The sequence below is a fragment of the Lutzomyia longipalpis genome, chromosome 3, assembly GCF_024334085.1.
Source record: "Lutzomyia longipalpis isolate SR_M1_2022 chromosome 3, ASM2433408v1".
In the NCBI taxonomy this organism is placed as follows: domain Eukaryota; kingdom Metazoa; phylum Arthropoda; class Insecta; order Diptera; family Psychodidae; genus Lutzomyia; species Lutzomyia longipalpis.
Genome location: NC_074709.1, coordinates 11,723,770 through 11,748,579, shown reverse-complemented (window position 1 = coordinate 11,748,579; position 24,810 = coordinate 11,723,770). Strand labels below are relative to the sequence as shown.

The window sequence follows — 24,810 nt, the reverse complement described above, 5'->3', positions numbered from 1 at the left end:
CATAATCGACAATTTAATAAAAAAAATCATAAGAATTTACCAGAAACTTTCTGGCAGAAAGCTACTCATTTTCCAATAAATTGGGAAAGATTCAGCAAATATTTGCCCAAAAATGTAAACAGTGACGTCATCATTTTATTTTTGTCTCTTTTTCTTATGCATGGAACATACGCGCTGATGTTTCTTCGATAGAGGAGATATTTCTATGTTTCTGCACTACTGAAAGTGAAAATATCGCAGAAAATCGATTTTGAGCATTTTTTTTACATTTTTCAAGATGCCCGCCAGGTTCTTTCACCACCTCTGACTCAAAAAATGAGTTTTAATGGATTATTAATTGATCGAGTGAAAATAAACCTACTAAATAATACAAAATTGAGACTGAAAGCGCCATTTTGAAAAAAAAGAGTGCGGCCATTTTAAAAACACATCAGAACAATTACCTTTTGTCTCCTGAAAACAATTCTATCATGGGATTTCCGGTATCTCAAACACAAGAAAAGATATTTCAAAAAAAAAGTTTTGTGCTTATTTTTGAACACCTAGTATTTCCTTGAATTACTACTAAGGGCTTAATCTATATAAAAACGGATAAACTCCTTTGGAACCACATCCGGCTCTTTTTAATTAAAAAAAAAAATGAAAAATTAAAATAGAGATTTTTTTTTATTCATTATTCACAACTTCTACAACGATTCTCTTTTACGAAACTCCCACTATAAGAGTACCTAAAGATTTTTTTGTATATAATATTTAATGAAGAAAGTTTATATAAAATATCATGTCGATCGCTTTTTTGTAAGTTCTCTTTGAGAGTGCCATTTTAATATATATATTTTATATTATGTAAGTAATATGGAAAAACGTGTAAAATGCAAAAAAGACGTAGAACGTTGAGAAAATTATTAGATCCTTTAGCTTGATTGGGGGGAAGGATTCGTGAGACTTTCCATGGGAATCTCTGGCTGTGAGATTTCAATGGAAATTTGCATTTGGACCCTTGCAATTCGCTCAGCTCACCCAGCACCCCCCACAGCATTTACCCAAAAGCAATTTATATATTATGTAAATCCCATTGACTAGCGGAATAATAATTTGCAAAAGCATTTTGTGTTTTACCTTCTTTTCGCCTTACTTCCTTTGTTCTTTGATATCCTTCATGATGGTAACAAGTTGCTCACGTCGTGCTTGACGAGGAATGATGAGGACTTTGCGCTGTGCTTCGGAATTCCCAAATAAACCCCCAAAGCCCTTTTTCTGTTCACGCACGAGGCGTATTTCAACGCCCTGCGGCGTTACTTGAACCGCTGCAATTTCCTCCCATCGATGTGTCCACTCAATTTGCCATCCACCGAATAAATCATTCCGTATGCAATACAGAACACGCTGATCTGACACCACAAAGACATCCTTGTGCTCAATTATTGTCTCACTGTGGACAAATGTATCCGTATCTGCGTATTTTCCTTTATCAATTTCCCTGCAAAAGCAAAACTTTTCTTATTAATTCTCCATTCAATCTCAATGAAAAAGAGACTTTCTCAACTTACTTGAGAAGTTTATTCCCTTCAGCTGTACGCCGACTGTAGGGCTGCACAACGCCATCGGGTTTAAGGAATCGCGGTGGACGCAACCTAATGACATCCTCTGACATCTCCGTGGCTCTTTTAACAGCTTCAAAGCTTCCACTGGCAAAATCCACAACACCCGCAGTGGGACGCGTCACGAGACCCACTGCACCCTTTCCCAGGCCCTTGAAGAAGCCCTCAACACCTTCGGATCGTGCTCCACTAATTGGCTTGGAGAAAACTCCCGTCACCCCATCAACCACCCCCATAACGAGCCCCTTTCCACTCCGTGCAAGACCTTCCTGCAGATTTGCGGGTTTCCGATTAATCTGATTCCGTCGCTTCTTCTGATACTCCTTGTCAAAGGTCAATGCTGCAAGACCTTTCCCCACTGCTCCCGTTATCTTGGACACAGCTCCAGCTGCTCCACCCACAGTATGCCCAAAGAGACTCCTTACACCAAGAACGAGTCCTTGGGCAAATTCCCCGGGGCCCTGAATTAGGCCCTGGAAGGGTTCATAGAAGAGATCTTCAACACCCTTCTTAATACCCACAACCAACCCAAAGGGATTGCCAATCACATCTAGGCCCAGAACGAGGACATAGAGTTGTTTTACCTGAAAAAAAATCAAATGAGAATTTTTATTCTTTTAAGAAAAATTTTAATCTGATTTGTGCAATTTTGAAATTAACTTTTTCCTCAAAACGATTGTATGTGCTTCCCGGAAAGTGACATTAGTGTCTGAAAGTTGTGCAGACATCCTTCCGAATGCATCAGGAAGCTTCTGAGGAATCTTAAGAACATTCTTTTCAACACCCGGCTGTCCCTTTTGCAATTGCAGGAAGCATTTTTATAGACTCACTAAATGGATAGATTTTGACTACTAAATGACATCAAAGATCAATCGGATGTTGAAAAGGAAGTTCCTAAGATTCCTCAGAAACTTCCTGATGCATTGGGAAGGATGACTGCACAACTTCCAGCCACTTATTTCACTTTCCGGGAAGCACATCCAACCAAGCTGCTAAAAGTAGAAAAAATTACTTCAGCAATGTGTAAGACTCACCGCTTGTCCCGTATAGTGTGCCATACATTCAGACACGAGCTGCCTCTGCGTTAGGAACACGTAGGCACGATCGAAGAATGCCAACCGGAAGACCACATCATTGACATCCGTGAGCGTAACACCAACACTCTGGAGGAGTGTTGAAAGAATCCCCGGCATATTACGCGTATCCGAGCCGGACATTGAGAAGGAAACGTGAACTTTCAGGGGGCCCAAATGGAGTTGATCGTAGAAATTCTTCTGCTCCTGCGACGACTGGACATCCACAAAGGACGACAGGGGCTCCTTGAGACGTGCCAATTCCTGCGCAAAAATCTTCACAACCTCCTCCTCGGAATCTTCCGTATTCATCATGTCAAACACTTCATTGATCACACCCAAATCAATGCGAATGTGGAATTCCTGCATCAAGATTTTGCAGTACTTGAACTGTTTAACCGTCGAGAATGGGATGACACGCTCAACAATTGACGCCTCCACGAAGGGTTTCAACTCAGCCGTGGCCGCCACACTCTTTGGCGGTGGCACAGGTGCCAGGATGACGGGGAAAATACAATCGGGTGTTTGATTGTCAATCTGAATGCGATTTATCTTTGCGTGCATCTGCGTCTGGAACGGCGATGTCTTCAGCTGGAACCAGAGACCCGGGTAGAAGACCCGACGAATGTCACGGAGATTGGATTTTTGAATTTTCATCTCTGCAAAATCTACTTCATGCTTCTCCCCATCAATGAAGTATTTCTTCTGCAAATTCGTTGCTGTTATCTGATCCCGCAGATATTCCTGGTACTTCTCCTCAACAAGGAGATTATCTTTGATTTTCATCTGCTTGAAACGTGTCTTCTTCCATTCCTCCCAAATTACACCACTGCTGGCAATTCCAATGTAAATTACATCGCATGATTTGATATTGTTGACAACAGAAAGCCCAATTCCGTGGATATTCAGCTCAATCTCCTGATTTATTTTATCCATTCGATGATCCGATTGAGTCTCATTGGCGCTTGCTTCGCTCTTTGTGAATAGCAGGACACGCTGAACGCCATCGAGGAAGGAAACCCACCAGTAGACGGTGGTGTTATCCTCCCCAGGTACGAAGGATCCAACACCATCACGCTGCAAATCATTCTCAATCTTCTCCTTCGGCCCATTGTTCCAGTGGATGATACGATCACCCGCTGGATCTGCCCATGTGTACATCATCTTCTCATTGGCCTTAAGGACTCGCTCATTGACATTCCCACGCTCCCAGAAGCTAATTGCCACGTCGGTGTGATTGACAATGAGGGCAGGAGCATTGCCCGGGAAGTATTCGGTGAATTGCACAAAAGTCCCACCCTCTGTGACGCTCACATCAACGTAGATTCCCCCATATTTGTTATTGGGGAGCTTCAGCAGGGAACACTGGACCTCTGTGTAGCGGAATGGTGGTGTCACAATGCCCTCAACACGAATCCTCAGCATGGGATTCGATTCAACTTTCGGCCAAAGTGGAATACATTCCTGCGATGGAACAAGCAGCCACGGATCACCCGGTCTATTCTCCTCCTGCACCTCCACATCCACAGGAGCTTTGTTGACAAGAATAAAATTGGGCAGGAAGGTGATCTGTTTCGTCAAGGAATACTTTGTGAGTGCATTGTGGACAGCAATGTGATATGTTGTATCTTTGGCTTTGCACTGAACAACACCACTCGATCCTGCCACATCCAGTGGGAATTTATCGCTCCAATCACCCGTATCGATGCGAATTGAGGCACGATTCTTCCCGAAGAAAGCCTTCTCGCGGAAGGAGAACAGGATGGGACCATTGTACTCCGGTGGGTGGTACAGGACATTTATTGATTCGTCTGTTCCCTGTGAAAAGTTCCCCAAAAATGTTTCTTTTTTAGAGTAAAAAAAAACTCACAGAAGAATGAACAAAATCAATTTAAAAAAATATATTAGAATGTGAAAATTAATGATCGAATTTTCCACCAGAAGGATTCTTGTTTGTTATCCTTGTTAGTGGTAAACAAAAAAATTGAGATCATTCAATTGCGAAACAAGTTTGAAGTTTGTACATTTTTCGAAATACTTTTCTTCCCGGAACGATTTAATGTGCTTCCCGGAAAGTGGAATAAGTGTTTAAAAGTTGTGCAGTCATCCTGCTCATTGCATCAGGATGTTTCTAAGGAATCTCAGGAACTTTTTTTTCAACACCTGGCTGATCTATGATCTAATCTTCAGGTCAAAATCTGAGTCTATAAAAATGCTTCACCTAATTGCGAAGGGAACTTCCTAATTGGACAGATTGTGATCAAGGATCAGCCGGGTGTTGAAAAAGGCGTTCCAAAGATCCCTTAGAAACTTCCTGATGCAATAGGCAGGATGACTACACAACTTCCACCTACATATAGCACTTTCCGGGAACACATCAAACCGTTACGGAAAAAAAGTACAAACTTCAAGTTGCTTATTCAAGGAAACTTAAGAAAATTTTTATTTCTTTTAAAGACTTTTCGCAATGAATAATCCTAAATTTTAGTATGAAAAATTTAATTTTAAAAAATATAATTAATGAAGAAATTATTATTAAATTATTTCGTCTAATCTCTACAGATTCCCAACACAAAAAACCTCTGCTTCCAATTTGGCAAACAAATTGTTAATAAACTAAGAAAATTTTGGGCAAAGCAAAAGAATCTTGAAAAATTTCTAAAGGGAAATACCTTCGATGGAGGACTACCCGACAATTCATTTCTTTCGGTTTTTCTGGATTTCTGGATGTTGTACACAATTATATTGAAATTAATGGGCATTAGAAGACAAAATCACAAAATTTACTTGAGAAAAAATACTTTATAATTTAATAAAAAAAAATTCTACTCACTCTGTAGCTGAGCATAAGGCCTGTTTTGTTGACCATCCAGAAGGGGCAGTAGATGGAGAGTTGAAGGGATCCTTCGCGATTTTCATAGTGAACCCCCAATTCGAAGGACATCTCCGCCACAGAGTCGTACGATCTGAATGTCCACACGGCAAATTCCGGTGGATTTGCCGGGATTTCGGTTGTGCACGACCAATCCTTATCCAAGTACTGAATCAACCGGATCACAATGTTACTGTACGACTCCCCGTGGGCGGCAGCAAGCTGGATTGTTGGCAAATGAATCATTTCACCCGGCTGAACGACTTTTTCCCCATAATCGAGGAAATCTTCGCATTCTTTGTGTCCTGCCGTGGCATTCTCATCTTCCTTTCTCTGCTCTTCACGCTGCTGAATTGCCGCCTGTGTGTCACGCACAACACTACAGCCAGCAACTGATATGATAATCGGAATGGGGAGGGTGTTGCGCAGAAGAACAGGTGGACGCAAATGAATAACATAGCAGACACTCAGCATTGTGATCTTCGATGTTACTTCATAGTAGACATCCTTGCGCGTCCTTACGGCCTACAGAAAGGATTTTTTTTTAAATACGTAATGTTTATTGAAGACAGAGTAGGCCTTTTAGGAAATTGAAAGATTTAGACCTCTATTTAATCATAGTAGGCGTGTATTTGTGAAAAAGAAAAGAAGCAATTTGTAGTGACGCCAAAAAGAATTAGAGAAAATAACCTAAAATAGTGAAGATTTTATAAAAATTTTGTATTGCAAATTGAAGAATGGTTGTTAACAATTAAAATACTTTTACATATAGGCTTTAACTTTTAATTGTTTGCAAAGTAAAGGAGTGAAAGGAAATAGAAAGCAGAATGGCGAATAATTAATAGGTTAGTAGTAGAATACTGCTAAAGAAAAATAAATACAGTCCTACTAAAATATTTGCGATCACTAATTGAGCGCGCTTGTCCAAGGACAAATCCGCACGATAGTTGTAGAAGGGTACGCGACGAATTCTTTATGGGGAAAAATACAACACAACCTCACTTCCTATCCTCAATGAACGCGGCAGCACGCCATATTCAGTGAACTTCTTATTTATCAAGTTTTTATCCTTTAAATTCATTATTTTGTATTTCATCAATTAGTAGTAGAGAATTAAATATGTTCTGAAGTAAAATACAGTGTAATTGTTACCATTTGTGCACCACCAACGCGAAAAAAGGAGGATTTTCATCATTCACGGAAAAGAGATCAGAGACTTTCAAGGACACTCGCTAATCTGGTCAATTCTCGCCGGAGGTGTCTTAATGCTCCCTCTGATTCTCCTCCACAGGTGCGTAATATCAAGAAGGAAGTGCAAGGAGGCGCTTATATTAATTTGAAGTTACTAATTTCTCTGTTTTCATCGTCAAAAGGTAACATTACAAACAATACTTTTATAGGCTTTAACGGGGAATAGAGTAATGCGAAGAATATAGCTTCCGAATCTGTATTAAAGGAAAATAAATAAATAAAATCAACTCACATTAATGTAGAATGGCTCATAGTTGACTTCTGGATCACATTGAAGTGTCCTGCGGTATTCAAAATCACTCGGACTATCCTTCCAGTTGATCCCCTGAATGGATGGCTTGTAGTTTGGCAGGGAGAAGTGTAGATCCTTATTGACGGCATAAATTGAATGGAGAGGAACGTTGAAGACTTTATTGGGCGGCACCTCACCGACAACGTGAAAAGCCCCATTGATACGCCTATGGAGCTTCATTGTGGCCGAAAAGTGATTGTGTATCTGCACAACACCATGAATGGTCACAATAGTACTTCCATATTCCACTTTAATGTTCGATATAATGCCCCATGGTTCGCTATTTGTATCCCTATAGAGCGGAAAGTATCTCTTGTCGGCCTTATAAACAGGCAAAACAAGTTCTTTGTTGATATCCCCAATTTGAACATGGAGATACTTCTCCTTCTGAATAATCGAATCAACAGTATCCTCCTTTGCTGCCTCATTTGTCACCTCATCCTTTAGCTGCAGATACACACAAGCTCCGGGCGATAGTGTACACGTTGTTACACTCTCCGGACTCACTGTGCCATCATCATCCTTTGTCTGGAAAACAATTCCACGTGCTGCATTCTCTTCACCAGCCTTCTCCGACTGCGGGAGATGCGATGTGTGCAAACTAAAGCCACCACGTTGTAAATTGAACGTTATATCGAACCCTGTGTCATTTTGCACAACATACGGAGCTGTTTGCTGCGTTGTAGTCAATTGGGAGTTGATGGCTTCACTGAAACCCTTTCCGAGATTCTGCAACACCTCCAGGCATGTCTTTGTCACGGTCATCTCCAGTGTTTCCGTGGCTGTTACGCAAATCTTCGTTAGTGGTTGCTTCTCTTCGGGCACCTCATCGAAACTACTCTCCAGCCTATCTTGATTCATTTTCGCTGTGAATTGAAGCTCCCACGGACCGGATTCAATCAGCCCATTTGGGAGTTCTCGTTCATTTGGCTCAATTAGTGGCTCCCACAGAGCTAGGATGCTATTGTAGTAGGACATACCGAGTTGGAGGCTTCCCTCAGCTGAGAGGTTTGAACTCCAATTGCACACCTTCATAAAAACATTGCTATCAATGCGCAACATGGGGATGGTGTAGTATCCAAAACCAGATTCAACTTTAACAATAAACGACGGCACTTCAATGGTGCACATCTCTAGTTTTTGATTTACAATTGGACTGTAGTCATCCAGGGTATCAATAGCTTCGGTTGCTTCCTCAATTTGTGTGAACCAGAAGTCATCATCGGTGAAATCCTTAACATTCCACAAATCAACATATTCATTCTTCGCGACTTCCTCATTTGTTGCTGAACTCTCTTGCTCATTCATCGTTGCAAGGATACGATTTACGAGTTGAATGGTCCCTGGGGAAATGCATATTTCAATACTTGACACCGTTAGTGCCACGTGGAGTCCTTCAGTCTCAGGTGTTGATCCGGAAAGACTGATATTAACAGGCTTGAGGACGTAGTAGCGTGTTTGGGCACGACGAGATGGATTAAATTCACACATGTGAATGTTGAAGTTGTTAATGTCCCCGCGGATTATTTGCTTCTCCCCATACTGCCGGAACTTCAGCCCAGCTTCGCAGTTGAGAATGAGAGCGTGACAATTGATATCATCCATTTTTTCAACTAAAATAATATCCGGTTGCTCAATGGCAATAATTATTGTCATCTTGCTGCTTTGATTGGGCGGCGTTGGGGGTGTAAGTTGAGTATCTCGTGGAGTTTTTGGCGTTGCAAGTTCCAATTTTTTCGGATCATTCACTGTAACTTTATCATTAGTTGCAGCCACACTGGGGGCATTGAGGAAGTTCATCAGCTTCATTATGTAGTCCATTGATATGATTAGATCAAAGCCACGAATTCGCAATTCAGCAAAGATTGACGTATCCTTTATGCTGCATGTTATATCAATCATTGATTTTGCATTGGTATCATCTTCCTTTCCGGATGTTTTCCTTCCCATAAATCGCGTAATCATATTCTCCCTCTGTGGACGAATATCATCCCATTGAATGTCACAGAGGACAACTGATGTATTCAGTGATCCATCCGCGAGTTTGTTCCCCTTGACAGACAACACGTAGATCCCGAATGAAGCTAAACCCTTATCACCGTCAGTTTGCAAATTAATAATAAGGCTGTCCATTTGGAATGAGAACTTGAGGAAGGTTGCAATCATCATGGATTTCGAATCATCCGTTGGCGTTTCACTGCACGACTCACTCGGTGGAGTCTTTATCAATTCCTGATGCACACGAACCACCTCCTGCACTGTCTCCCGATTTACTGTTTCCGCTTTAGGCGCCACCGCGGGTGGTGGTGGTGCTTTCCGTTCTCCTCCACCTTCTTGCATATTCTTCCCAAGAATATCCATGATCAATTTGTAGTCAGACGTATCCAAATTGATTACAATTGAATTCATCTTACCCAAAATCTCAATGTCTGGGCGATCTTTGTACCAACTCGCCGAGAGATTTCGTGCTATATTGAGGGAGAATGATGTTGGCGTGAGAATGGCATTCCCGGAATCCGGATTGAATGATATATCCCCATGGGATGCATCCAAATTCGCATCTTGATACAAATTAACTTTTGTCACCTTCAAATCCTTCAGATCGAGCTTCATATCATCCATCACGGCTTTCCGATTCTCCTCATTTGCGGTCGGCAGCTCATAGCAGTGATTTGTAACGCTTAAATTACCCAGATCAAGGCATAGGGCATTGATGGATTTTGAATCTTCCGGAAGAATTATTATTGGTGCCTTAATGCGCACATTGAGGTTCATTCGTGTTGCTTTTGCATACGCATCGACAACATTCTGCTTTGCCGCTCCAGCTGCAGCTGCTCCGGCTTCGGCAATCTTCTCCTGTGCCGCTTGGAAGTTATCGAGGAAATTCAGCACGGACTGAATGTACCAATTGAGGAAGACAAACTTTATTCCACCCATTGAAACTTCAATTTTAATATCATCCGAATTGTAGACACTCGTCTCGTCCAAATTGAAGAGAACAACGCGACAATTCATGGCATCATCCCCCATCACCGAAAGGATTGTTGTGTGAATTGAAGCTGGATTCTTGTCGGAAATGGAGATATTCTTCAACTTGAGACACAACTCCGTGTATGAAGACTTAATAATTGTGCTTGCACTGAGATTTTCAATTTGAAGCGCCGTTATGGGCATCCGTTCATTCTCAATCTTCACCGTGACACTCTCGAGATTTGCAACAACCTTCACTTTAATGCTATCCACAACACGATGATGCCGCCTCTGCTTCTGCTCCGTGGATGGTTTTTCCCCTTCTTCCTCAAGGATTGTCGGGAGTCCACTCTCAATGCGTATTGGACTTCCGGCTGAGGCAATTTTATCCGCATTCATTGCTCCTCCCTTCTTCTGTGTCGTTGCAAGGAGTTTTCGTTGCATCTCATCGGCAAGAGCGAGAAACTCAATAATACCCTCTTGGTGCAGAAGGAGGATAAATTTGGAGAATTTTATCTCAATCAGCTGCTCAACTGACGTGTACTTTGTGACAAATTCCGGAGATTCTTTATTTGCATTGAGATAGTCAATTGTGAGGAGATACTCACTGCCATCGATGAATCCGGGCGTCGATATAACATCAATCTCCCGCTCTGTGCTATTCTTATACATAAATTGCACGACGGCAATGCCCCCAAGGCGCAAATTGACCTTCAGGTCGTACGTACGCTGAACGAGGGATGCTCCAATGTGCATCACTTTGAACGTTACAATCTTCCTCTTCCTGGCATGGGCACGATAGTCAGATGGTGTTGATACGACAGAAATAAATTCCTCAGCTGGCGTCTCATACGTACTTGGTGTGGATTGTGCGCTATCCTGATGATTCTCAAAGAGAATAATTGAGATCTCATTGATGATGAAGTTAACAATGAGATTTGTAAATTGTTGAATTTCCTCCGTAATCTCCCCCTGTGCTGGCTCCAATTTCTTCTTCCCGCGCACCTTGTCGGAATCGAGGAATTTCGATGCAAGCGACGCCGTGGACTGATAGAGACTCCCCCCCTTCTCCGGAAGCTTCGGCACGGTCTCCTCCTCCTCCGGCAGTGGGATACTCATGAGCAAATCAACCATATCCAGGAATTTTTGCTGCGACATACTAACCCCAAAGTAGGGCAACTCTCCGGAAATCTTTATCTTCGGCAATCGCGGATCGTCGTCAATGACGCATGAGTGCGCAGAGAGGGTGAGTGTTGTTGGTTCGACAAAGTGCATATCGGTCCTCTGACCACTCAACAGGACATCCCCCCAGTTGTCCTTTGGCTCCACAAACAGCACCTGGAGGTTCTCAATTTTCAAATTGAACACATCGTAGCTCTGCTCCATCATCTCCTGCAGAATATCCTCCATCTTAATGCCACTCTGGAACATTGAACGCACATCCATTGTGTCCAGTTCACGCGGTGCCGACAGGAGGGTCACTGTACCGAGACTCACAATCAATGCTGTGTGCTTATCCTTCAAGTACACCCCCTTGTAGGGTACAATGAGGTACACGGGCATGAAAACAATATCAATATCCAGCCGTGTGTGCGTCTCAATCATGTACTCAAGCCCCGTGGCTGAACGTTCCTTCACATTGCTCAACTTCCCCGAAGCTGCATCCTGAATCTCCGATATATTCATATCTTTGGGTGGCTTGAACAGATCAATCAACTGCAAGATTGTCTCGCCATCGTACGTAATCTTCAACGGGCGCGTACGCAGCTTAATCCTCTGATCGCACAAATGATCCAATGGATTCGTTTCAAAATCCAATGACAACTGATTCCCCTCCTCTTCGCATTTGGATTTAATTATATTCGGCGTAGCATCGCCCTGCTTCACCCCAAACACAGAGAATGTCTTCAGATCCATCTTCAGCTTAATCGCCGATGCCGTTGGACGTTGATCAATCTCACAACGTACCTCCCGTAGCTGCATTAGCAGAATGCAGTCACTCTTATTCACCTCTCGCACACCCTGATCATTCATTATGGCCACTTCGAGGACATTCAGTTGGAAATGCAAGCGCATGGCAACGTAATCTTCCGGCAATTCCATCTCCATTGAATTCTCTCTGTACCCAATCGCGTTGTAGAGCTTTGCCTTCTCCTCATTCGTCATGGCGGCATTGAATTGCGTCAGGATGGCTGAACTCTTTTCCTTCTCCTCCTGCTTTGCACCACCGCCGAACCACGAACCAAACCAGGATGTCTTCGGTGGAGGTTCTTGATCCTTTTGGGAGAAGAATTTTTATCAAAATTTATTATTTTTTCCAATATTTGTTGGAATGTTTTGTTCAAAAATTATCTAATTATTCAAGCCTTAAAAGTATTAAATTCAGGCCTGAAAAACGTACTAAACATAAGCTTTAATAGTGCTTAAATCAAGCCTTAAAAGTATTAAATTCAAGCCTAGAATGTACTAAATTCAAGCCACAAACAAACTAAATTCAAGCCTTTTAAGTATTTAATTCAAGCTTAAAAAGTTCTAACGCAGGTTAATCTGGGTTTTGTCGGCAGACAGTCTGCCGATAAAATCCAGGTTATATTAAGATATTTTGTTATTTTTTAGTTTTTCCATGCATTAAAAAAAAACTACAGTGGGACCCCAGTACAACGACCGCTCAGATGTACTTTTCACACTCATTATTTTCAATGCGCGAGAATAGCTCAACCAAGTGGTCGTTGTACTGTAATAATAATTATAATTTGTAATAAAATGATCAAATTATTTATTATTTTTTGAGTACTAGTCGACTTTGAGTCGACTTGAGATCGACTACGACGACTTACGACTAGTCGATAAAATTAATCAACGACGACGACTCAAGAAAATCCATCGACTAGTCACTAGTCGCGACTTCAACTCGACTAACTTCGGTCTCTACTTTAGACTGAATTTAACACTTTTTAGGTTTGAATTTAACACCTTCTAGGTTCGAACTTAGTTCTCTTGAGGCTTGAATTTAGTACTTTATATATTTGAATTTAACACTACATATTTAGGCTTGAATAAAGCATTATTAGGGCTTGAGTTTAGTATGTTTTAGGCTTGAATTTAACATTTTTAGGGCTTCAATTAAATACTTTCTATTCTTAAAATTAGTACGTTTTAATCTTAAATTTAATACTTTTTAAGGTTGAATTTAGCACTATCTTTAGTCTTGAATTTAATTTACTGTTAAAGCTTAAATTTGATGCTTTTTTTAAGCCTCTTCTCCTCAACCCGAGTGCCTTTAAAGCAACTTAAATTTGAATAACTCTTAAGGCTTGAATTTAGTTCTTTTTAGCCTTGATTTAATTTAACCAGAATATTTTCATTCAGTTAATGAAGAATTTTATTACAAAACAATTTCAACTTAATAAATCAAATAAAGCAAAATAGATAAATAAAAGAATAATTAACATACCTTTATAATTTTTGCCACTTCAATGTCAATCTGCTCCTGAATTCGAATTAAATTGAACAGATCCAGCTGATCTTCGAGCTTCTGGCATCGCTCAACAGTCTGAGCATCGGGTTTCTTTGCCAACCGCCGCGTTTTGTACATTTCCTTGTACTCACGACACCGTAGGCAGTGATCGCGGATGTTATCCCAATGCCAATCCCTTTTGCGCCTCCAAATGTGTGTCTCTGCGATGCAATTGTAGGCAAAATGCCACCAAATCCGTGCATTGCCCCTGATGGGAGTGTTGAAGGGGCGAAACCGTCTGTATGGCGCCCCTTTTATACTCCTATCGAGTGACTCTGCCAGTTCTATGGCACTCTGGTACTGACTCTTCGAAATTCCCACCGTGAATTGCTCCAAACTGAGGAAAACCTCAACTTTGGGCACAGAAAACTTTGGGGTATCCTCTTCGGGTGACATGTTCAGCTTAAGCTTGGCATTTGAGCCAATTGGTCCGAAAATGTACTTGTACTTATCCGGCTGAATGACTTTCGTGGCAATTGTGCGTTGAAATTTCTCCCTGAGCGCCACATCGTCTGCCCCATCGAAGGTATCTGTGGAGCAATTGAAGTACACGGCGAGCCCTTCGAGCTCTGCCATTTTGAACACCTTCGACACGACTTCCTTGAGGTAGCATTTACTCCAATTCTCATCTGTTGTGTTCACGGAGAAATTCTTCAGTGTCACCCCAAAGGCAAACAACTGCCCACCCACATTGCGATCTTCGTAGCGAATGTGGATGTTTGAGATGCGAATTTGCAAATTGTTTACAATCTGCATTACAAGCTTCTCCGTGAAACTCTTATCGGCCTTTATGAGGGCCGTCTCGCGATTTGCCTTTGCATCCTGAATGCGCTTCAATTCGGCCTTTTTTGCCTCCACGAGGGCCTTCTCTTCCTTCTCCGCGTTGTACGGCATGGCTTTTGTGGGCTTTGCGAAGACATAGAGATCCTCAATGGTCGCCTCAACGGGTGCTGTGTACAAATTCTTCCATGGGATCTTCAGTATGAGCTTCCCTAAGTACCCATAAGGCACCTGAATGGGTAGATCCAATTCCTCCAAAGCATTCTCCTTTAATTTCAAATTATTCAAAACTACATCACCTGTGTGGGAATGAGAAGAGAAATTAATTAAAAAAAAAAGATTCTTTATTATGCTGCTGTGCATAAAAAGCAGAGTTTATTGCTGAATTAAATATCAACAAGAATAAAACAAATTAATTAAAATTCATCCTATGGAAATGCTAATTAGGCAATAATTTTGTGACATTTTCTGCAAAGATTTATTAGAAATGTGAACAATAATGTTGCATTCCCACAAAGTATTTGCTTGAGGGGAGAATTACTAAATTAAATTCCTTTTAAAGATTTAAAAGGAATTTTTCTTTTAAACATGCAGCAGAAGGAAAGTTTGTGGAATTGCTGAAAAAAAATTGCCTCGTTGGCATCCCCAGAAATCCCATTACAAGCACGCGACGACACAGCTTATCGCCGGTTCTTCCTGCAGAGCTCCCCGCGCATTTGTCTGCCTCACCCAATTGAATTCTCTATTTATTTTTTTTACACACGCCCATATGATAAAACAACGCTGCTTGTATTACATCCATATGAATACAGAGGCCAATAAAATGAAGCGAAGCGCGAACGAGAATCCACAAATTAACATTTGTGATATTTTTTTTGCACCAGTGTGGCACACAGAAGTAAAGAAAAAAGAATGTAAAATGCTTCACTGATGATCCCACTCTTTTGGATCGTTTTGATCTAAAAATAATCACCGAATTTACCCCCTGACCTTGACTCTATTATAAACCCAATTAGCAATTGGGCCTACATTGGCAATCAATCTCTTTTCGTTAACTCTTTTTTTTATGCTCCTGGCCTATCTTATCGCATCGCGTCTAATTGCGCTGAATTGACTTGTTATCAGTCGCTCCTCCCTAATGAAATTCCAGACCATTGTTTTGCAATTCGCTGCAACGGAATTAGAGCCATCAAACGGGCTAAACTTAATGCTGGGTTACACGGAGAGCCCCCAAAACCTCTGGGGGGGGGGAAATAAAAAAAAAAAGATTTATTGGGCGAAAGGAGCACGATATGGGAGTGACCCGGGGTGAGATCATCACAGTTCGGCAGAAACACAAGAAAATCCCCCTCCGGACACAATGACAACACCCCCAGATGGCACCAACTAGTGCCCAAATACACGGGGTCAATGAATCCTCCGCAGGAGTATGCAAAGGATAAAGAGGATCAATGAAAACAACACCTCCCACTCCTCGTGAGAAAGAAAATGAGGAACTCACCGCCCCAAATTCCAATTTTCAGCTGCTTCGTATCCAAATTCTCCACATATTCCCCCAGGAAACGATTCAGGAGGTCCGTCACGAGACTTTCAAACACCATTTTTGGGGAATATTTGCAGGGAAACTAAATTCCCACTTGCCGTGGAAAAAAGAAAAACACAAATTGAGAAGGAAAATATTTTTCTCTGGCACACAACTAAATTTCCGCCAGGCGGCGCATCGGTCGGGGCTTTTTTCAAATTAGGCGGTGAGCATAAGTTCTTTGTAACGGTCCTTTGCTCCTTTCTTTCATTTTATTCCTTTTATTCTTTATTCTCATTTTAATTTAAAATTCTAATAAACATTGTAATAAAAATGAATTAAAACTAGTTAAAAAACAGGATTAGAAGTCAGTTTTCTATAACAGTTTATTTAATTTTGACGAAGAATCGCGATTCAATAATTTCTTGTACTTCTTGCTTGATCCTGAGAGTTCTTAATGAATATTCCTTAACTATCAAGAGATCCCTTTGCACTTCCTGTCCTCCCAAAGTTTAATACCAATAAAAGAAATACCGCTAAAACGAAATAATTCTTTAACTTTTAACAAAATTTATTTAAAGAACTAATAAAATATTAATTTCTAGAATTTCTGTGTAAATTCTAATCACAAAAAAAATAATTTACAAAAATTAAGAATTTGTTTAATTGCGCATTAATAAAAATTCATTTTAATGCTGAAAAATAGCTACAAGACATGCGGGGGTGGAGGCAAGTGCTGCATTTTGATACTCTCTTATGATACAAAAAAAAATAATCAGACGGCAACAAGAAATGCCCGAGCAACGTTAGACAGTCTGTCTAATTTAGCTGTCTACCCCGTTTATATATAATATGGAAAATTTGTATATACATATATAATGTGGGTGCCATCGGTGCTATGTACTCCAATGTGCCGCATATATAGTGCATTGTTGGTCTCACAGCACCCCCTCCGTGTCGCACAAGAAAATTCATCCCTCTGCAGCAAAAACTATGCTATATAGGAGAGATATGAGAAAGCTCTCCCCCCACCCCTCGACCCGTAATACATACAAAGTATTACAAAAAGAAAAATAAAAGAAACATTAAAAGAGGAAAATTCCTTTAGTCCGATTGCATTTTTATGTGAGAGAATAATTTATTAAGAGAAAAAAAATTATTTCTACCCCATAGAATTCTCTCACACTAAGCATATTATGTGGATATGTAGCATTTTTTTGTGGTGTGTTAATATGTATATGCTGTGTGTTATAACAAAACATTATTGGATCATAAAATCACTACTACATATAGTCAGAGAGGGATCGCCATGACAACATTCGATATTTGCGCCGACTCCATCGCCATTTGGTGGAGTATACGGAATCTCTCTGTGCGCGTGGTGTTGGAAAATTGGGGCAATATGCACTTGTTTGCCCTCTCTCAATTTTTCGGGAAAAGTGCTCCCAATGAGAGAGAAAATTGTCTCACAGCGTCTAATGTGGGTTCAAAGCGCAAATGGTATGAGCAGTGCACGAAAAATATTCTCAACTTTCTGTGATAAATATTACTCTGCTCGTGGATAGATGTTTAGGAAGCAGGAATATAGAAATATTTCCAGGAGCAGATTATTAGTTTTTTTTCCTAAGATAGCGGGGCTTTTTTTTTTGGTAAAAAGTGTCTTTAAAGTTACAGTAAGTTTCAAAAAAAATCTTACCAATGAAACTAAATTAGCTAAATTATGAAAATAGTTCATGTATTACGTTCTCTTGGATACACAATATCACCTACTTCTGTGTGTAATAAATTCTAGAAAGTTTTGAGCTAAACATTCAATTTTTTTAAGCTAAATAAACAATATTAATTTTAAAAACCCGAAAAAAATAAAAATATTTTTGAAGAGTCTAAGAAAAAAAATAGTTTATCAAAAAAAGCTCAAATGTGTAAGTTTCGTTGTGTACCGCTTGGGGTAAAAAGGGTGGAAAACCCGAACACGAAATACCTAACTGAGAAAGGTTGTTCAGTATCAGTTTCAGAGAGAGCCTCCAGCATTTCGGTATTACCTCCATTCAGCCATCGCACCAAAGTGATTTTATACAAAAAAAAAAGAGTTCCTCTTAAAAGTTTTATTATGTAACTCCCGTCTAAGAAAGTTTTCCAATTTCCCCTAAAATATTTTCATACTATTTGTACATTTTCCTGCCACACCGCTAAGCTTTTATCTTTTTCACTATTCTTCGGTAAACGCGCCTTTACAATGAAGATTCTTTAATTTTTTTCCCCAAATTAATTTACCAAAATCGCAATAAGGGATGAAATTTTAATAAAAAAAGAAAAAGTGAAAATTGTGCGAATGGGAAAAGACGTAGAAAAAAAATTGATAATTTCCACGGCAGACGTTTTCCAGATTATTACTCAATAGATATCATCCCTGCACTCCATTTTGTTCGTTATATCAAAACCTGTGAATAGTGTGTGTATGTGTGTGGAAAAATCGTATTGGGGGTGGATTTTCTTTTATTCAAACAATCCATTCAAAAATCTCATTGATTTATCCATTCTCAACAATAAAATGGAAAAAATGTAAAAATTTGGCAGTGAGATTAGCACACAAAAAAATAAATAAAAAGGGAACAAACCCCATTTCTGTGGGGGTGGTACGGGCTAAAAGGCATAAGGCGAGAGAAGTAAAAAAAAAAAGACCTCACACATCCATCTAAACTATTGATTTGCACTTGAAAGTGCAAGCACCGCCAAAGTAAAAATATATACAGAGAGAGGAGCTTATCGTGGAGGGTGTGGGTGGACAAAAAAAGAATTTTGATGAGAAGTTTGATGTTTAATTTGAGTGAAATATTTCGAATATATATTGAAGGGGTTTTGTGTCCTGTTTTTTCCTCTTGCCGTGCTGTTGAAATGAAAGCGCCCACCGTTGCACAATAATATTACGTAATTTTCCCCCAAAAATTGTTACTCAACAACTTTTTTCCTGCCAGAATGGAGCTTTATATTTTTTGGCAAAGTCAATCATCCTGCTTTTTGCAAGCTCTCAAAATTCACTTGCGACGTATATAGTTTGTTTTCTCAATTCGCCGAACAAAATGGTTACGAATTTCACCCCCACATTGCAGTCTGATGTGTGTTATATAAGATGAGGAAAATTCTCACTATAATACTCCTCAAGTATTACAACGGGATTTGTACCTCTCACTTGATAAGGTAATTTATATCATATTGCAATTTATTAAATGTTTTTTCTATTTTTTTTATATTAAAAATTTATTCTTTTCATTTAAAGTTTCTTTTAAGATCATGGTAGAATCTTTATTGAATTATCCTCTTTAAAATTATTATCCTGCATCCTATTAATTCTTAAGTTCTTTGAATCTTAAAGAAATATTTTTTTAAGATTCACAAAGGAATTGATCAAAATTCCGCAAAAATATAAAATGTCCTTAAAAAGACGAAAATACTTGCAATAAAAAAATTCAAAATAGAAAAAGTTCCAGTACATTAACCCCTCGGTTTGTCCTAATCATCCTCATACCGCCCCCGCAAGACAAATCACTGCACTGGTGTGTTTCTTTCTATCTGAATGTGTTGAGAACAAAAACCATGGCGAGAGAGAGAGGCGAATGAAAGAAAATAATCAATAGAAGTCATTGAATTACCTAAATGATATGAAAAGTTCCAACAATTTCCTTTTTATATGCGCTCTTTTCCCATTTCATCTTAAAAACGTTTGGAAAAATCCAACATATTGCAAATTCCGGCATATTTTCCATTCATATTTCTCATCTTTTGTGAGCTGCATAAATTTTGCAATTTACACGTGAAAAAGAATCCTCGCAAATAATTCAATGATCTCTTTGGAAAAAGTTTAAACATGGCTTTTCTGCAGCTTCAACAATTTTCCTATTACATTCATTAGTTTCAAATGAATGCAGAAAATGCAAGTTCCTATTGTTCATGCACGTCTCCTGCAGATTTCACTCCCGCACTCGCTTTGAATTTAAAGAAATCAAATTAAAATGGAGTCATTTAAGAAGAAACAATTAAAAGAATATTTCGCATTAGAAGAGCTTTTTGAGCTGTTCTATACAAAACTTATTAGATTCAAATCGGACACGTAGAAGCAGAGCTATGCTTAAATTTTCTGTGAAGATTTTGTTGCCGCCATGTTGATTTATTTTCTGAAAAATGTTTCTCTGATAAAGATTCTTCTTGTCAGATTTACGAACTTAAAAAAATAATTATATAAAATGATTTGCATATCTGTAAAATTCAGATGCATAAGACAGATTTCGATAAAATTCATCTGCATGAAACATAGTAGAAACATTGAAACATGCGGACTTTTTATCACGATATTTATTCTATGAATTCAGTCAGAACATCTCAACGAATTTCTTGCTTGAAAAAACCAAAAAAAATCATTAAATTTTGGAAAAATAAAATGTTTCATGCAAGACCCAACAAATACGAAAGGGTTAACACTTTAGCTCTTTTTATGTAAATTCAACGCATTTCTTACACATAAATATGTAAAAATGTTTCACGTTTGGGCCATCGTCAATCAGTGGACCCAATGAACGCGAAAGGGTTGAAAGATTTCTTCAAATTAATCTATGAACACGTCTTCCATATTGAATTTGTAGTGTTAAATGTTTTCCAATAATAAACCTTCCTAAACTTAATATTCAAAATACAAGCAATGCATTCGAGTATTGATTTAATTATATTAATGGTAATAATGTTATTTAATTAAATTTCATTGGGTGCCTTCGTACATATTAAAATATTCCCCTTAAATTCTCTTCAAACGTTTCAAACTGAGAGAAAGAAGAACAAAATTCGAAGATGTGCCTTAATGCCTTACCTTTTGAATAAAATTCTCAACGTTTTATTTTTTATTTATTTACAGAACTGTTGGATTTTTTAAGCTGGAGGATGAACGAGAAAATGTACATTTTTAGCTCTGATTGTCCAAACGCAATTCTTGTGAAAAATTCATTCAAGAATTGTGTCGTGGACATCGCGGCTCGAAATACTGAAGACAACACAAATTACCAAAGAAAAGAAAAATCGTTTTTTTTTGCACAATGAGCCTTTTATTTATTTATTCATCTCTAGAATAAATTCTAGAATCAATTAATCCACAGAGATTTATAGGAATTTTCTTTTTGTCAACATTCCATGAAAATAAAAAAGATATTTTTGTATTACCTTGCTTATCCAAGTAATTGTGTTTTCATAAACTATTCCGTTTTTTTTTCACAATCAATTATGCTGGATTTGTCGAGCTTTTGATACTTTTGATAGTAAAATCATAAAAAGTTTAATTTCACTTAATTTTTCCCTCGAAGTTTTGAAAACCGTTAAATCACAAAGTGTGGGAAAATCATTCAAAACTCTTTCACTGTAGCGCCCTCTGTGTGAAAAAAAAAGTTTCAAACATAACCTTTTCGGCAAAAATCTTCAGAGAATCTCGTACATTTGCATGTTTTGATCGATGAAAATCAAAGGAAAGTCAAAAAATCCTTATTTTTCCAATTTTTCCCGATTTTGTGCATGAATGTGACTGAATTTGTGATAAAGTTACTAAATCTCATTCTCAAAGTGAGAAAAAAGTGCAAAAACACTTAAAGTACACTAGAAAATTGCTTTTAGTGTTATCCTTTGGAGTTCCTTTGCGGAAGACGCGGCTTTTTTTGCGCGCCAAAATCCATCGGCGAGGCAAAAAATCCTTTTTGTCCTGAAAGACAATTTCGATAATTTCTCCTGCAAGTTTTCCTATAATCCAGTGATTAGAAAATCCATCCGTGGGTAGGTTATCGATGTGAAAAGGCTGATTTTCATGGAATTAACCTAAAAGTTTTCTTTTATAGTGAATTCAAACATCAGGGAATGTTCCGGAGTGAATGATTTGGAAGGAAAAAATGAATCTCCTGGAAGAAGAAATCCCATCATTTTACATCTCTAAATCTTCAACGAAGAATTATCCATTGTTCCAAGTTGATATTTTGGATCGAAGAGTTGAGGTTCATTTGGAAAAAGTTGATACAACGGAGATCTCAAATGATGCCGAAGAGAAGTTAATCAAGGAGCCCCCTGATAGTGAAGGAGTAGTAGAGTCATCGGGTGCAGAGAAGCTCCCAGTGGGGACACTCATGTGGGCAACATTGTCCAAATACCCATACTGGCCATGTATTGTGGCTTCAGAGACTGAAGATGACGGGAAGTGTCTTCATGTTAGATTCTTCGGGGATCACGGGAGGAATGGGTGGGTGACACATTTCTTTCAATTTAATGGGAAAGATGACTTCCTCGCACAGAAAGGTTCCGGGAAGAAATTCAATGTGAATTACCACTACCGGAAGCAGTGGGAGACTGCAGTGAAAGAAGCTGAGGAGTTCCTTGAATATCCCATTGAGAAGCGTCTGCAATCCTTCAGGAAGCTTGTTGAGAAGCAGTAAGTTACATCAATCGATTTTCTTTCTATTTTTTAATGCTTATTTTGGTGCTTTCTATAGGAAAAAAGCCTTATTGAAGGAAGTTAGAAAAAAGCGTAAGCCTCCAAGGAATTCCCCTGCAGATGGTGGGGATAGGAAGAGATTGAAATTAGATGAAGCAGAGCAGGGTCCGTGGCGTGGAGATTTACTGCCGGTATTCCCGCTTGCAATGCGAGAAAAATCCACAGAGCTGTCTGAGAGTGGAATTAGCACATCCGGAAGCATTAGTCCGTGCCCAACGCTTGATTTGGGCACTATAACACCCATCCGGGTAACTCCGGAGCCAATGGTGAAGGTATCCAAGCAGCTGGACATTGAAGCCTTCTTCCGGTTGAATCAAAATCAAATTCACACGGAACTCACGCTGAACCTCCGGAAGAGCCATCGAAATGTCTGTCGCTTCTGCGGAAGCTCCAAGGGGGGCATGGTGAAGTGCACGGGGCGCTGTGGGGAATCATTTCACCACAAATGCAGGATAATCAATGTTGATCTCTCAAATCGTCCCAAATTCCCCGTGACTGGAGATCAGGACTGGATGGAGGATTCCCCGAGTGATGGTGGTGATCACATGTGCCCAGAATGCTCAGATGATCCCAAGGTGTGCTTTGTATGCGGCAAATCCATTGCACCGGATGACGGGAAGCAGTGTATGGAGAGATCCTGCATGAGATCCTATCATCAGGAGTGTCTGAAGATTTGGCCACAAGCAAAGATGAGTCATGCACAGAAATTCACTTGTCCCCAGCATTTGTGTCACATCTGTGCATCAGACGATCCAGCTGGTCATCAAGTTGACCGGAAGGTGAATTTCTTTTCCCACAATTTCAACTATTTTTGTTTATTTTTTCTTTCTCTTTTGCAAAACAGTCAAAACTCCTTCGATGTATTCTCTGCCCCAGTACATACCACAGCACGCCAAAATGTATTCCAGCCGGATGTGAAGTCTTGTCAGGCACGCGCCTCATTTGCCCCAAACACTGGCCATTGGCGTCGAAGCAGATCAATGTGAATTGGTGCTTCATCTGTGCCCAAGGCGGTACTCTTCTGTGCTGCGACAGTTGCCCCATTGCTGTTCACGAGGCGTGTGCAAACACAACAGCCACGGAGGCTGCCAGTTATATTTGCGATGATTGCGAATCCGGAAGAACGTTGGTTTACGGGGATCTCGTGTGGGCCAAACAAGCACACTACCGCTGGTGGCCTGCCTTCATTGTCACCGAAAACTGCATCCCGGAAACTCTGCAGAACACCCCACACAATCGCGGGGATATTGGAACGTACTTCCTGGGTTCACACAACTGGGCGTGGTTGCCGCGTAAACGAATGTTCCTCTACCAGGAAGACGATGGGAAGGGCAAGAGTAGCAATCGCCTCAAGGGGTCCTTCACAAAATCCCTCGATGAGGCAAAAATTCTCTGTCAAGTCAGTAGGAAGATGCAGCAAGATGACAAGTCCGATGTGAGGGTTCGCATGGAACCACCGCCGCCGTACAAAAGGATCAAATGGAATCAATTTGTTGCCCCGGTAAAGATGCGCGACACACTGATGCAACAGGATAAATTAATAGAGCAGTGCTCGTGCAAGAATCTAATGGAATTGGACAAGTGCGGTGCGCAGTCGTCGTGCATGAATCGCTACTTGCAAATTGAGTGCAGCGATGAGATTTGCGCATCGGGCAGGGAGTGCCAGAATCGACGCTTCACACGGTGTGAGTATCCAGCAACGGAGATCATTCGTACACAGAGTCGTGGCTGGGGATTGGTGACAAGTGAGGAGCTGCACGAGGGAGATTTTGTCATTGAGTACGTTGGGGAGATTCTCAATAGTCAGCAAGTTGAGCAACGCATCAAGCACAAGCAGGAGACTCGGAATAATGTCTACTACTTCCTCACACTCACAAATAACCTGACCATTGATGCTGAGCACAAGGGCAATGTATCGCGATTCATTAATCACTCATGTGATCCCAATTGTATGGCTCAAACGTGGACGGTGAAGGGAGCAACGCGTGTGGGCATATTTGCCATTAAGGACATTCCGAAGGTAGATCAATGCAGTTTCTTAAAACGCAAGAAATCTTTAAAATTAAATCTTAATTTTCTCCTCTTTCAGGGAACTGAATTAACGTTTCACGTTTGGGCCATCGTCAATCAGTGGACCCAATGAACGCGAAAGGGTTGAAAGATTTCTTCAAATTAATCTATGAACACGTCTTCCATATTGAATTTGTAGTGTTAAATGTTTTCCAATAATAAACCTTCCTAAACTTAATATTCAAAATACAAGCAATGCATTCGAGTATTGATTTAATTATATTAATGGTAATAATGTTATTTAATTAAATTTCATTGGGTGCCTTCGTACATATTAAAATATTCCCCTTAAATTCTCTTCAAACGTTTCAAACTGAGAGAAAGAAGAACAAAATTCGAAGATGTGCC

At 39.9% G+C, this 24,810-nt stretch overlaps 2 protein-coding genes across 3 annotated transcripts; one reads left to right on the top strand and one right to left on the bottom strand.

Annotated features, from left to right (window-relative positions):
* Window positions 1–647: 647 nt before the first annotated feature.
* Window positions 648–16,050, bottom strand: LOC129792162 (intermembrane lipid transfer protein Vps13). Of its 2 annotated transcripts, XM_055830949.1 has the most exons (8): window positions 15,858–16,050; window positions 13,514–14,655; window positions 7,030–12,336; window positions 5,508–6,071; window positions 5,347–5,397; window positions 2,636–4,492; window positions 1,551–2,185; window positions 648–1,480 (listed from the first exon to the last, which is right to left on the bottom strand). In XM_055830949.1, the coding sequence occupies exons 1-8, from the start codon at window positions 15,955–15,957 to the stop codon at window positions 1,132–1,134; spliced, it is 10,005 nt and encodes a 3,334-aa protein (XP_055686924.1). In that variant the 5' UTR covers window positions 15,958–16,050; the 3' UTR covers window positions 648–1,131. The 2 variants fall into 2 exon arrangements, with proteins under 2 accessions (XP_055686924.1, XP_055686925.1); XM_055830950.1 differs by lacking the exon at window positions 5,347–5,397.
* A 5,297-nt stretch (window positions 16,051–21,347) lies between these two features.
* Window positions 21,348–24,632, top strand: LOC129792163 (histone-lysine N-methyltransferase NSD2-like). Its single transcript, XM_055830951.1, has 5 exons — window positions 21,348–21,683; window positions 21,746–22,329; window positions 22,391–23,171; window positions 23,237–24,412; window positions 24,482–24,632. The coding sequence occupies exons 2-5, from the start codon at window positions 21,779–21,781 to the stop codon at window positions 24,533–24,535; spliced, it is 2,562 nt and encodes an 853-aa protein (XP_055686926.1). The 5' UTR covers window positions 21,348–21,683; window positions 21,746–21,778; the 3' UTR covers window positions 24,536–24,632.
* The last annotated feature ends 178 nt before the right edge of the window (window positions 24,633–24,810 follow it).